We start from the raw sequence: 15134 nt of genomic DNA on the forward strand, positions 1-15134 counted from the left end.
TTAAAGCCTGAGGACACAACACGGGAGCTCCTACTGGCTCATGTGAGGTGTCAATGAAAAGTTAATGTCACTGGCTCTATTCTGAAATCACTTTATCAAGAATTTTCACATGCATGCCTTATAAGAGAGAATAGATAAAAGATGAAGAAGTACAGCCTCTGGCTATATGATGATCCATCAGCAATCTCTGGTTACATACTGAAGAAACTATTTTTTGGGACTAAAAATTATACTGAATTGCCAGGACCATAGTCAATGAAAAAACATGGAAAGTGTTGATCAGTGGTTTACCAGGAGATGTTTTGAAAGAGGCACCTCCATTTTGTGATCTCTGTTTTCCTTGATTCTGGTACCGATTGCCCTCACAGAGGTCTCATTATTGTAAGATGCTTTGATTCAGTTGAACTGCAATAATCTCAGTTACCCAATGGCATGTCACTTGTATTTCTACACAGCATGCAAAATCATATGATGCAAAAATTGTGTAGCAAACAGCTGAAGGCCTGACGGTGAGCCTTTGGTGCTTTAAAGGATTAAACAACGTATTGAATGAATTGGTCATGGTCAAAGAAAATACCACGAGCAAATGTTATCCTACAAAACTTTACTGTAAGTGAAAGAGTCCTTTTCTTCTAACCTCAGTAGAATAAATGTCATTACATTGTACACATTGGACCTTAAATCTAATAGGGAAAAAAAAAATCTGTATATTTGTATAACATCTGAATTTATGGGTGAGGGATAAGATTTCCTGTATCAGGGGCTTTCTAGTGTCTAGCGTTCTAGTTCACTTTAGTCTACGCAGCATTGAGAAATCACCATGCACACACATGAACAGTAATGTGAAGAGCAAAAGACCCAGAAAACATTTGCAGATCTCTACAATCTTGAATCTATTGGCTGTTATCTGATTGAAATTTAGCTTCTTATGCACCATTTGAAATTCCTTTGCCCTAAAAAAAGCGAAGTTCACAGTAATCTTAATGGCTTAAATGTCGGCTGGATTTCCTTTTGTGGTTCTTGAACCGAGAATTAAGATTGTGGTTTGGATAAAAATTGACACCGTCCCATTTTAAATATCTGGAGAGAATATCAGCCGATATTCAGGATTCATGGACTGAAAACATTGGAGAAAGGTGCTTATACCCACAGTTCTGTCAGAACCACTCTCGTCAAAACGAGACAAGAACAGAGATGAATTTCAGAAGCTTACTCTGAATGTATACAATTATGTTTGGCGGTATGGCTCTGTTCGGAGCAAGTTCCAGACTTTCCCATGAGCTCCATGGAAGCCAAGACAGGGAACAGCAGCATCCTCAGGTGGAGTGCCTTCCATTTGCTGTAAAGGCAACAAACCCCCTAGAACAGAGCAAGCAACAATGAACAACAGTATGACATTGTTTGGCAATGAGAAGTCGGAGGAGCAGGGGAGGTGGTGGGTGCAAGCAGAGAGCAAAAAAAAGCAGTGACAGCAAACCTAGTTTAAATGAAGTGCCCCAAATGCCAGCATCCAATTGCGAGCAGCAGCTGATTACCCATTGAGCGCAGCTGGCCATAAGGGTTGGGTCGGCGTCAGCCAATAGGCAAAGGGCGCGTTGACTACGTGGTCTGCCAGAACTAACGCGATGCTCCATTTATGTGAAAAAGAAAGAACATTTTTCAGCTGTCAGGTTTTGCATATCAGGACAAAACTAAAAACTAAATCATCTGGTCACTTCAAGGCCATAAAATTAGGTAAATGTAACCGCAGCTGAATGACATCATGACATATTACTTTGGGCCATTTTTTATTTAACAAAAGCCAAGACTTTTGGAATAATCTGCTTTGACCATACAAGTGAGGGAAAGGGTTTACTTTCTTCTTCACAAGACTAAATATGAAATTAGCTTTATGTTGGGCTTTTTTGGTAAATTGATCCGACAGAGGGATGAAACTGGACTGACACCAGTAATGTTGATCTCATTAGGACCCAAGTGTGGCTGCGACTGTGAATCCATAAAAGATTTGTCAGGGGGAACAGTGGGGCACAGCAGATGGCAGAGCACATGCTGTGAGTCTCTTTGGACAGGTACACTGAGGAATACTTCTGAGAGGTGGCCTACCTTTGTTGGGGAAGGCACACTTCGAAACAACCCGTCACTAGTTTGTGCAAAACACACTTGCCATGATGTGTCTGAATAAACCCTTTTTGCAGCACAAACATTTGCCAAATCAAATGTTTAGTCTGACCAAAATCATACTTGCATGCATGCATGTAAACATATTAGTTTGACCTCAATTGTAAGAAATTGGGCTTCTCAAACTGAGATTATACAGTTGGAGTTCAAATCTTAGGTGCTCTGCACTTGCTTCAAAGTTCAAATTTTTTGCATCTTTTTGTAACAACAGTAAATTGTGACTATGTACAGCCGAATTACCAAAAAAAGCTGCTGTCATTCACATATTTTTCTCTCTTTTGTCAGATGGCTAAACACGGCATAAATGATTTAAAAAAAATAAAATAAAAATCAGCCCATTGAGGCTATGTGTCAACTTGCTGTTGCTGAAAGCATTCCCAGACTGTCGCTCTACTCTCGTAAAGATTTTATAACCACAGTGTCATCTGACAAAATCCCCATTAAAGTAACTTAAATACATCCTTGCTTTGAATTTGGCTATACTTACATGTATGACAATCTCTCACATAAAAAGTCAAAAGCGGTGAAACGTTTCAGACTTTTTATCACGTAGTCTTCAGCGTCATGTCAGACATGCTTGAGTCAATAACTCCATTCTGCTTCTGTGCATGTAAAGAGTTCAAAGGATCGTCCAGTTAAATTTCCCTTTCAAATTCTAACCGTAGCTCGACTCAACTATGTTATTGTGGAAATGAAACAACATTGATGTTTAAGGCATGTGCAATTTTTATATTATGTCACAGAATCATAAAAGAGGACGTGGTTCCGTTTGACATCAGGGATGCTAAACTTTAGACACTTCGAATCTTTGGGTCACAATTTGGTTTCAAAGTTGATTCTCGATTCAAAAGGATTTTCAAATCAAAAAGGATTTTAAAGCACACAGCACGAGGGTTCAAGGGAGAAAATGTTCAATTCATTGATGTACACTGTGTGCAAAGAGAGCAGAAGGGAAAAATGAAAGCAGGAATATTGTTTGGGGGCTTTCAAGTCTCAGAAAACAGAAAATTCACATGTTTTTGTGCACTCTCATGCCATATGTCCATTTTCTTATGCAAGATTTTGCTGCTTTTTAAACCGTCTCATTGACTTTTTTTAAAAGCAGCGACTTGTGGCATAACAAGCAACTTTTAGGGAATCCTTACCAAGCACAGCCTTAAAAGAGTGAGGTCTCTAGTGCTGCAGGAACACGCTGCCCTGCCTCTGTGCCTGTGAGGTGCTTGCATATGAGCTTTATATCCAGAATCACTGCACAGATGTCTTTGGAATTATTTGGATACGGGTTGTATCAGATGCTGTTATAAAATCAGGATTTTATTAGTCTATAGAAGCAATGCTTTAATAGTTATTGTGGGTTGACACATAGTCTTGGTGGCTTGCTTTTCAGTGACAATTTCTGACTTAGTTTGTTGTCTTACAAAGCAAATAGAAAAAAAAATCATGTGAAAGGAAATTAGGCTGCATCAATATAATGTAGACAAGCACACACATTTTCAGGGAAAAAAGCAGCGCCAACTGAAAACAAAACTGGTTTTATTTCCAGCCTAATTTTTTTCTGCTTTGTATTAGAACTACTGGCTCCGATAGCTAACTTTAACTGCAATTGACTCACATGGTGCAACTTCAATGTTGATTCCTAATTTAGTACAGAAGCACAGAGGTAAACAAAACGTTCTTGCTTAGCCTCAAACAAAAGAATATCGTGAAGTCCTACCTAATAAAACTGCTTTACACTGGTGAAGAATAGAAGAGCTACCTTAAACATTTGCATTTCAATGAGTTAATGACAAAATCCAGCTGTTAAATGGCATTTAAGCATTATTAAATGTGAGCCCATCGCAGCAGTGAGAAGGTAAAATTCAAATATCTTTGTAGAGTTTCATTAGCGCTGATTATATGCCAGCTGATTTGACTGACACTCCATTTGATCACAAACATGGCAGTGACATGAGGTAATTGAAGCTCTTCATGACAGGTTGGGTAGGTTTTAATAAATGTCTGAGTGCATGAATAAGCCCTCTCATTAAAACTAAGCATTACATTTTCCACAGAGTTGGTGCATTGTGTTGGTGAACTGATTTAACATTAGTATGTACTGAATCTGCTGCTGTTTTGTTATTAATATGTTAATGTGAGCAGGATCTGCTTCTCTGCGTGCATGTTAAGCATAGTGTGGTCCCATGGCTCGATGCAAAGTGAAGTATTGCATCCTCCTGTAAGCCCTGGACAAATAGATGATGAAGGTTAGCGCACTGAAGTTAGACAGGAACTAGACCTTTTCTTTCACCCTTACTGTCCTCTTAATACTGAAAGACTTTCCAGAGGCCAGCTTTCAGATGGGGCTATTAGTGGAAAATAATCCCTCCCCCCAGCTGCTGAAGTATGGCTTGCTCAGGATCACAGACAGCTTTATTTTAAAGTCATACTTGCTACCATACCAGGCAAAAGTAAACAAAAAGTGCATCTACATAAGATGTGGCTTGTGAGGATCCGATGAGTTAAAAACCAAGGGAGACTATCCTGTAGCTGTGCCAACACATTTGCTGGAGGAACATTTTTGTTTTGACAACTGCTTCCCAAAAACCCCTTGCAACTCCCGGGAGTCGCAGTAACATTGTTGTGTTTTTCTCTTTGAAAGAAAGAACATGAGGTGATAGAAGAGCTGATAACAGCTTAAAATTAGGAAAAGTTCATCATAGGAATCATGATAACGTCTTACACAGCCGTGTTAAAAAATATCTAAAGTTCCATCCATACATTTTCTATACCCGCTTAATCAGTCAGTCGGGTCACGGTGGGGCTGGAGCCTATCCCAGCGGTCATCGGGCGAGAGGCGGGGTACACCCTGGACAGGTCGCCAGTCCATCACAGGGCCCCACAGAGACAAACAACCACACACACACACACTCACACTCACTCCTAAGGACAATATTTAGAGACACCAATTCACCTAACATGCATGTTTTTGGACAGTGACAGGAAGCCGGAGTACCCGGAGAGAACCCATGCATACACGGGGAGAACATACAAACTCCACACAAAGGCCCCGGCCTGGAGTTGAACCTGGAACCTTCTTGCTATGAGGCAAAGGTGCTAACCACCATATCACCGTGCAGCCCATATCTAAAGTTATTTATTACTTTATGTTGCTATTTAAAACATGTTTCTGGCAACCTGTGACATGTTTCAAAAACTTGGGATACGGAAATTGTTACCTCAGTGAATGTGACATGTTTTCTTATTTTTTGTTCATATAACATTTCAGCTGCTCAACTGTTTGGCAGGTCTGGACTGCTGGCAGGTTAGTTAAGCTGCAGTATAAAGCCACGTTGATGTAATACGTGCCGGAAGTAGTTTAGCATGGTCTTGCTAAAATAAGCAAAGATCCTTCCAAGAAAACAACTTAAACCTGTTCACATTGTACCACAGAAAGAATTTCTACTTCGCCTCAGTCCATTTAAATTAGCTCAGGACCCAGAGAGGGCGGCTGCTTTTCTGTCTTTTTTTTTTTTTTTTTTGTTATTTATTTATTTATTCATTTATTTATTTATTTATTTTCATTATTTATACACAAGTGTATTGTGGAGTTGTAAATTGCCTTTTTGGATGCAGTGACAAAATGTGACAAGATCAGTGCCTCCAAATAACTATAGTTCAGCTGTTAATGTTTGTCTTGAAGACAGTGCAGATCCATGGTGAAAAATCAGGCTTTTGCTATTGTGGGTCGAATTAATTAATGGCCAAAGTGTGTTTCATGTTACATTTAATATTTTGTCAAAATAACCTTATGAAATATGATATAGGACAGTATATTATAGTAATGTAATAATATAAGTGAAGTTAAATTAAAGGTTAAGCTGTATATGACCTTAGTGACCAAGTGTTTTCATGATGTAAAAGAGCTGTCTGGGCCACTCTGTTCTGTCTGTTGCTAATGTGTGGTCTGTGCTCCAGTAGACAGATTATTTTTGAGACTACAGTGCTGTTTTAACCTTGGCTAGGAAGGTCATGGCACTTTCTGAGTGGTGAAGTCCCTTGAAAGCTCCTTCCCATATGTTGATGTATGACAGGCTTATTTTTAAGGGATGTTTTTCTCCATTGAGACTGTAAGAGCACACTGTAGTGTTGCTGTCTGAAGAAGGATTTTTCCCCCTTCTTTTGACATAACTGATGAAAGGCTCCACTCAAACGTTGGTACTTGCTGCTGGTGTTTTTTTGGACTTTTTGTGTTGGCAGTGACTTCAGAAACCCAAATATATGCTCTCAAGTGATTTTTTTTTTTTAGTCAGATGAGGAATAGGGACAGATCATTATTCTATCATCTGTCTTTGAGGTCTTTGTTGATCATCCAAGCAATGGAGTGCTTGGCTCATGCGATGAGGCAGTGTGCTGCATAAAAATCACAGCCTTCGTGAATGCTTTAGACTTTATCCTGTACCACTGCTTCAGGAAAGTAACTTCCAGAAAGCAGCAGCAATTGTTGGAAGTGATTTTCAGTAAACCTTCAAGCGGAAAAAGCTCATCCTTACGAACAGTAGTCCACACCAGGACTCCTCTTTCACCTCGCTGACTTGAAAGTGCTCTGTATTCATTACAGGTCCATCCAGAGTCACTCTCATTTCATCTGTCTGCAGGTATTTCTTGGCCCATCTCGACGCTTCAACCTATGAGTCGTATTCAGTTGTGGTTTATTTATTTATTTTCCATTGCCTATGTCTCTGAGCACTTGACGCCTTTTACTTTTGGACACTCCAGACAGGTTGCAGTTCTGACACATGTTTGCAGTTCTTCCATCTTTAGAATTGATGCCTTTTGGCCTATTTTATCCGAAGTGAAGGAGCTGTGTAGCAATAACACAGAGAACATGTAGGAGAATTTTATAGTTATGTGTTTGCTGGAAATGATGAAATCCTGTTTGCATGATCATTTGGTTATTTAACGGTATGATACATAAGGCATGCATCATTTGGGTAAAGATGTGTTTTTACTATCCATTATTATTTGGAAGGCTTTGTGCCAATACTTACATTGAAGTGCTGTTGCATGCAGTAAACTTGTATATTGTAATGTAAAAACTACGATTTATGTTTAGATTGCTTTACATAGTTTTTGTTTTTCAAAAATCCACGTTTCCAGCAATCAAAGCTCTTTTTCTTGTCTTGGCCGAGTGTGCAACACACTTGGGCACACACACAAATATCCCTTAAACATCGCATTACTCGCTAAACAGCATGTAAATGAAACCATTTGCGTTGTTCACTTGTTCTATTATATTTTGTCCGCTAATATTAAGCTCAATAAAGGACAGACTTCAGTGTGTTTTAAATACACGAGGCAATGTTTTGCTAAAGAATGAAACAAAAGTTGGGACTTTTTTAGACAACATTCGCCGCATCTGTACTTGTACAATGTGGCAAGAAGAGAATAGATTGATACGTACAATGTTGTTGTCTTAAGCATGGAGGTGCATTCTTGACCTTGAGATCAGTATGTGTCATAAAGTGTAGAGCTTTCAACAACATCCTAAACTTCATCTTTTAACCGACTCTTACAATAACTCATGTAACAGCAAGCCGTCTTTTGTGTAATTGCATTAGTTCTACCACTGTGATGATGGCTGTGAGAGGAAGTTGAAATCTCCCAAAAGTGATCTTTCAGTTGATCTTATTGTGCCTTTGTCACCAGGCTACATGTGTCTCAACCTCTTTGATCTGTAAGCACCAGGCAGCACATGCCGTTTGTATCGAGCCAAGAGTTCAGCAGACTGTAGTTGTGAAAGGAATTCTGTGACAGACTGAGTCTGCCTGAACCATGTCTGTTTTAAAATATCTGGTTGGAAAATTGAATGATACGGGTCATAAACTTTTCATTAACCTGAGGCTTTCCTTAGCGTCATCAATTATGTAATGTAAGAGAATCTTTTAATAGAATGTATCATCTGTTTCCCCATTGATTCGCATATGGTAATGCCCAGTCCCCTTGTTGTCAGACCAATCGAGAAACGCTACTACAAACACAATTTTTAAATCTTCCAAACATTATTTTTACTGTCCGTTTCTGTCCAAAAAAAGCTCATTATCTGTTCAGAGGAAATTAGAGTGAAAAAGGACACTTTAAATACCATTATGTCAGTGAGAGAGCCAGGTAACAATGCATTTTGGGTAGTGCTCTCCTACTTTAACCCCCTTTGTTTTGTACACTTTTGTGTCGAACCGCTTAAAATGTCTCTAACAAACCAGAATATTTTTTTTCTTACTTCATGGCTAAGTCTTTTTGTGTCATGTCTCTGAATTTGCAAATGGTTTTGACGTTACAGTTTTTAAAAAAATGAATATGGGGCGTAACAAAACCAAACAAAACATCCATTTGTTCAAAGATGAGCAGTAACTTTTGGTGTGTTGTGCTACGTAGCTGGCAGCAGAAATATAAAGTATGGTATTCCAAGGTCAAGGGCTTACATAATGATAATAATAATGGTGATAATAATAATGATTTGGTTACCTTGTAACCTTCTAAACTTACCCCTCCCCTCCCCACCCCCTCCATGTACCGGATAAACAGAGTGGTTTTGAGGCCCCTTCAAGTTTTCCACATTTTAAGTGTTGGGCGCAGTTTAAAATAGATTCAGTTATTTTCATTTTTCTGCCCTCAATCTAAAAACAAATCTCCATTATGGCAGAATTTAGATTGACATTTTTAAAATGGAAAGACCCAAATATATCCTTTATAGGTTTCAGAAGTGTACAAGTCCGGACATGGCCGTGTTCACCACTGTGCAGCATCCCCTTTTCTTTTACCAATAGTCTGTAAATGTCTGTGAACTGAGGAGACCACTTGCTGGACATTTGGGAGAGGGATGTTGTCCCATTGTTGTCTGATATGGGATTCCAGCTGCCATCTCTAACCATACTTCTGAGAGACTCTGACTCCCTAAGGTGCTAATATTTGACTTAAACATGTTACTGGCCTATCGCTAATGAACTTCATTAATTATTTTTAGTTCCACTTACTTTTTCACAATTTTTTTCAAGACTTAGCGCTGCCATTAAAGGGGAACTCAAAACATTACAACAATATTACTGGGCATGTATTGTTGTAATGTTTTAAATACTTGAACACAGTTTTTCTAGAGAAGATAATTGCTTTGTATATGGGAGTATCGTCCATTGACTCTTTTGGGCTTTCACATGCGCGAGCATACCAACAACCGGTAAGTGACATGCTGTTTATAAAGTTGTTTTGTAACGTCCCCATGCCAGTAATGTGAGAACCATGCATATGGTTTTGATGGTAAGGCTTGTGACTTTATTGTCGGATGGTTTATAAAGTGGTGTGACGTTTCTGCAGTGTGCAAGTTGTTGTTTTACGTGGAAGGGTTAGCACTTGCCCCTTAGCCACCACGTATTAGCCTCGCATGACAGGCTGTGCGAACAGCGCGATCTCCACACAGGGATCGCAGATTTGCACCAGTCTGTGTCCTACTGTCAGTATTTGACAACCTCTAGCAATGGGATTGCGCTTCAAATGCCCCGGAGTTCCCCTTTAAATTCAAGATGGGTTCAGATCAGTCATATTTAAAAAAAAAAAAATAGTAGAATATCTGGATGAATGGATGGATGGATGGCAGAGCTTCACACATCTATCAGAGATTACAGAGATTCCCTTTAGGAATGGATGGATTTCTGTCTCTTATTCACATACAAATATGTATGTGGAGACAAGGCCTTAGGGTCCAGATTCTGACTGGTTTACTCAAGGACTTTCACAGTTTTCTGAAGTTTTTGTGCTTTTTTTAATTAATTTTGGCAGCATGTTTAGTTTGTTGTCAGGATTGTTCTATGTTTTTTTTGCGCCCAACTTTCTCTGTGTCCTGACCCGTTTCCTGACTTGTGTCAGAGAAATTTTTTCCCACAGAGTGATGCTTCTATCACCATGTTTTCATAGTAGGGGTGGTGTTGCTGAGGTGGTGCACAGTCTGGTTTCCTCAGTGCACACTCGTGGAAACTGAGGCCATATAGTTCAGTCTTCATTTAATCAGATAATGGATTCTGCCTCTCATCTGATAGGCTTTCAGGTGCCTTTGGCAAATTGCTTTAGCAAAGAAGGCAAGTGTGAGCTAATTAGTAATGCTTGTGTCTGAACACTGTACCATAAAAGCTTGATAATTGGAGTGCTACACCTGTACTTGTCCTTCTGTAAGTTTGTCCCATCTCCACAAAGAAGCTCTGGATTTCATTCAGAGTGACAATTGTCTTGTTGGTTACCTGGTCGACCATCCATCTTTCATCACTGACTACTCAGATTTGCTTTGCAGCCAGATCTCGGAGGTCTGTTGGTGAATGAAGGAGCCTATTGTTCTTTTGTGCATTTTAGGTGCTGCAGAATGTTTTTAGTGCCCTTGTTGAGATCGGTGCCTTGACACAGTCCCGTCACAGGTCTATGAAAAATTCTCTCAACTTAATGACATGAACGTTCACTGCGGAAAACTGTAAAAAAAAAAAAAAAAGAGGTTTTGAGTGAGAAATAAGTACGTATGATCTTCAGAAAGGAACAAAATAAAAATATCAACTGTGGGACTTTATTTAGATAGTGTTCCTTCTGTATAATGTCCAGTGAACTAAATAAGATGTAATTAACTTGACTCGAGTAGAAGCATCTCAAAGACCATTATTAGACAAATGATGCAGATAAGCTGATAAAAGGGTCTGAATACTGATGCATATTAGTAAATGAAATATGTTGTCTTTTCATTTTATTCAACACCTGTTTTTTCTTTGTTATATTTCTAAGTTATAGTTTCTTAGTAATATTGAATTTATACTGATACATTTTTTTATTTTAAGGTTGCTTTAGAAAAAGTAAAACCATACATGACTGTGAATATATTGTAAGCTCTTGAAAAGAACAATATGTTGGTGTTGGAAATATTTCAAGGCATTGACCACTGTGATTTACAAATAATGATCTGAATGCTTCACCTATATTGACTGGATTGGCTATACATTTATTACTATACTACAATGATTACAACATCTCTTTAACTTACTACGAAATAATTGAACCGCATCTTAAATGTTATTTTGACACCCTGTTTTACTCAGTCCAAACATAAACTCATCTACACCAAATTCTGATGTTATGTCTGATTTGAGGAATATATTAATGTTGCATTTAGTAAGTCTGTCAGCTTTTGTGACCCAGCGTTTTTTTGTTTTGATTTTTCTACTTGGCAGGGGAACATCTGCGCGTATGTCCTCAGGGAAATACTTGCTGCACCCAGGAAATGGAGGACAGATTTGGCCAACAGAGTAAACAGGACTTTGAGAATCTGCTTGATGAAACAAGTCATGAATTGAGGAGCACCTTAGTCTCCAGACATAAAAGATTTGATGGTATGTATTTATTTCTTAATGCTTCGTACTTATATTTTTTATTTGCTGTCTTTTTTTAATTAGTCTCAACGGTCTTAAAGCAATAAGCTGCTAAAAGGAAAATGCAAGAACTGCGACTTTATGTCTTGATTTAAAAGGGTTTTTTTTGCAGTCCTCCCTCAAGAGGAGACAAGATGTGAAAATCTCATTAATATGCCTTGGTGCAGAGAAGCCTCTTGTTGGATTAGACAAACATGGCTTCTTGCACAGGGAATTGACCGGTTGAACAGCAACACTGAGTAAAACTCCACATTATTAGGGCTGTTTAGGGTCTTGTGCTGTGAGTGATCTTGTCTTAACCCCATTGGGACTGTCTTGACTCTAATCACAGAACATAACGTCACTGTAGCTCTCCAACTGTCCCTCTTGGTATCCCTCTCTGTGGAGTTGGCTTTTTAAAGCTACAGTATAATGAGATATAATAATCCCCCTTGCACCCATTAGAGTGTATGGGAAGCAGCATCTTATCACCGTGGACAATGGTGAGGGGTGGTGGAGGTGAAACGTATCAGCCCCGAGCAACTTGTAGTTGTTGTAATTTCTTATTATTTGCAGCGTAATACCTTTTGTCACACTCAAAAAACCTTTCAAAAACTTACTGATTCGTATCTCATCTCCAAGGGAAAGAGTTTGATCAAATTGAATTACAATTGTCTGTATATCTTTTTGATTTCATTACTTTAAACCAAAAAGAAAAAAAAAAACTGACCTTGTCGTTGTTGACTTTAACACAACGAGCATGCAAGCTGACAAAAGCAGCATTAGGGGTTATTAACAACAGCTACCTGCTCCTACTGATGAGGTTTTCTGCATTGGTGATCATTTCTGTCTGACAAGACATAGGATAAACTCAAGATAGGCAGATGTGTGAAAGTTATGTAAAACAGCTATACACACAAGAAATTATTCAATGATATGGTGAAAATATTATATAAAAAATAAAACAGTTGAAAAACACATATAAATATGTGTTTTGGCAAGAAGATCCGACTTTTGCTAAAATAAAAAGTGTGAACAGCAGTTATAAAGCACAGAACCCCGCCTGTGGACGGCACTGACTTTGTGAATGCTCATGTGTCGACGTGTGGAAAACCACAGGTTGTCAGTCAGCTGTAGGTGCAGACTGATCCTTTTCCTGTGTTGGAAATGATTAGGCTACACATGAAATATTGATGAGGTTAATTTGCTATGAGACATGTGTAAAAATGCGCATCCATCTTACTTTGGGCTCTCTTTGCTGTATATAATTTGAACATGATTTTTAATACCTTACCCTCTTTTCAGATGAAAATATCTCACGTCAAATATAAATGTAGGAAACTTAGAGATCCCTAACCATGTAGCTTCGTCTATTCAGATTTATTCTTACATGAATTCATGGTGCATTAACTATTGATCAATTATTTGATCTATTAACGTTATCCAGCTTGTCTACATAATGCATGCTTTCATGTACTTTTACATTATACAGCAGTTTTGCCTCTTTCTTTCATTGCCATATGTTGGTCCAAATTAATGTTAATTTCTGTGCCATCTCTGTGCATTTCCATACGGAAAAAAAGAAAATGAGCAATTTATAGAAAACAAAATAAAGAAGATTTTTGTTGTGTGTGTCCCCCCCGTTTTTTTTTTTCAATGAGTAGAAAAATGGAAAAGCCAACTCAGTTTTATCTGTCTTTTTGTCTTTTCATATTCACAAAGTGATCAAAGTTCCAGTGAACATCAAACTTTGGCAAGCTTTGAACTAATCGGTAATTCGTCAAATCAAGGGCTAGTGTAATGAAGAGCTACTCGCTGCCATGCTTAGGGTCACACTTAGGTGATGGCAGTATTAATGCAGAAAAGTAAATTGAGATCTAACCGCAACATTTGCTGCTTACACTGCAAAGATTTTCTGTCCATCGTTAACCTCCAAATACAAGGGGAAAGCAGAGTCTTGACAGTAAAATCCCAGAAATTTCAGCCAATTATATTATACACTGAAGTTGCTTTGCCTTATGTGCCAGTGCTGTTATTATATGCCCCCCAAAATACAAAACAGTAATCATTAAGAGCTTGTTACCTAATCTGTGAGTATCCATTGAATATACTTATATTGAATATGATACACACAGGACCTCCACAACATGAAAACCACTGACAGACAAAGTGAACAATATCGATCATCTTGTTAATTTGCAATGTTATCCTTGGAAGAGGTGATGCTGCAACAGTAGCAGCGGCCTCCCACAGCAGGATAACCCTTACTAACCGCACAACAAAACAAATCTTCCACGTATTTCAATCTTATCATACCAAAGGATCCCCCCAGGGGTCCCGCGTCCATGCCTCAGCAAGTTAGTGAGCGGTAGGAGGTGTTCTTAGAGAATGTTTAGGTATTAATGTGCGAAGTCAAATTTTTCTGAAAAAAATTGTCAGCACAAACATATTCTTGATTTTCAAGCGTCAGATGTGAAAGCATAGACCTACATATATCCACTGTCGACCACTGAAAATGGTTTAGTGATTTGCAGTGCAATTTAATATTCAGAAGTCGATGTCTCCTCTTTCTATCCTCATTCTTTTCAGATCAACATATTAAATGCAACAGATGCTATTGGATTACAGACTGCAGCTCTCAGATGATTTCATATTGCCAAGAAACTCAATGTCACAATGCCTGGGTGATGTCTGTTTGTTGTTTTTTTTTCCTGGAATATACACTTCTCCAACCCACATGTGATTCCTGGAACTATGCATAAATAAATTAGTGTTATTTTGATCATCCCCTGTCAAGGTAGTAAATATGGGAGGCCTCCAGTAAGGAGGGAAATGGAGTTTGTCCAGCAGCACTTAGATGCATGACTCCAGGCATCCTTTTTTCTCTTGGGGTTTGCTGCCACTCTCCATAATTTCATCAGAGTGAAAGAAAATGCCATCTGCAGGTTTTATGCAAGAGACTGTGTGTTACACATTGTCGGTTTAGGATATCTGACGTGTTGTTTGCTAGATTCAAATATATTCCTTTTATTTATGTTAATGATTTAGAACGTGTCTATGACATTTTATGGTTATATTTTTTGAGAGGAAGAATGTCAGCAAAGATAACTATGTTTCAGAGATAAGTTTTTATGCACTCCTGTATTTCTCTTTGACTGTATTGATTTCCATGATAAAGCAGTGTTACCAAAATAATTACACCGATCTATTGCACCTAAAGATCTAAACAATACAAAGCTCTTAGCCGACTTTGATGCCCTTTACCATGTATTTAGCACCTGGCGCTGGAGTCCCACCTACACACAGTCTATATACTGCATGTGTATATTTTTCTCTCCTTAAGCAGACTTTGATGAGTGTTACAGTCGCTTATAGTGGTTGGGCAGCCCACACATATTCCTGACACCACAATCTCTGTGCCAAAGTGAGAGAGCATTGGTTTTGGCTTTGCCAAAGCCATCCACACAGGAATATCCACATCATCTCGGAGGCATCAAAAGATGTGTTTAAACACTTCACTTGTCCACTCGTTCATCCAGGGCTAGA

At 38.6% G+C, this 15134-nt stretch overlaps 1 protein-coding gene across 2 annotated transcripts in view; it reads left to right on the forward strand.

The window, feature by feature from the left end:
• Positions 1–15134, forward strand: part of LOC142396630 (glypican-6-like) — an 81271-nt gene that overhangs the window by 9859 nt on the left and 56278 nt on the right. For both annotated transcript variants that reach the window (XM_075479571.1, XM_075479572.1), the window contains exon 2: positions 11412–11570. In XM_075479571.1, coding sequence (XP_075335686.1) covers positions 11412–11570 — 159 coding nt within the window. The remainder of the gene's footprint in view (positions 1–11411; positions 11571–15134) is intronic.

Source organism: Odontesthes bonariensis, chromosome 12 (assembly GCF_027942865.1).
Source record: "Odontesthes bonariensis isolate fOdoBon6 chromosome 12, fOdoBon6.hap1, whole genome shotgun sequence".
NCBI classification, from domain to species: Eukaryota; Metazoa; Chordata; class Actinopteri; order Atheriniformes; family Atherinopsidae; genus Odontesthes; species Odontesthes bonariensis.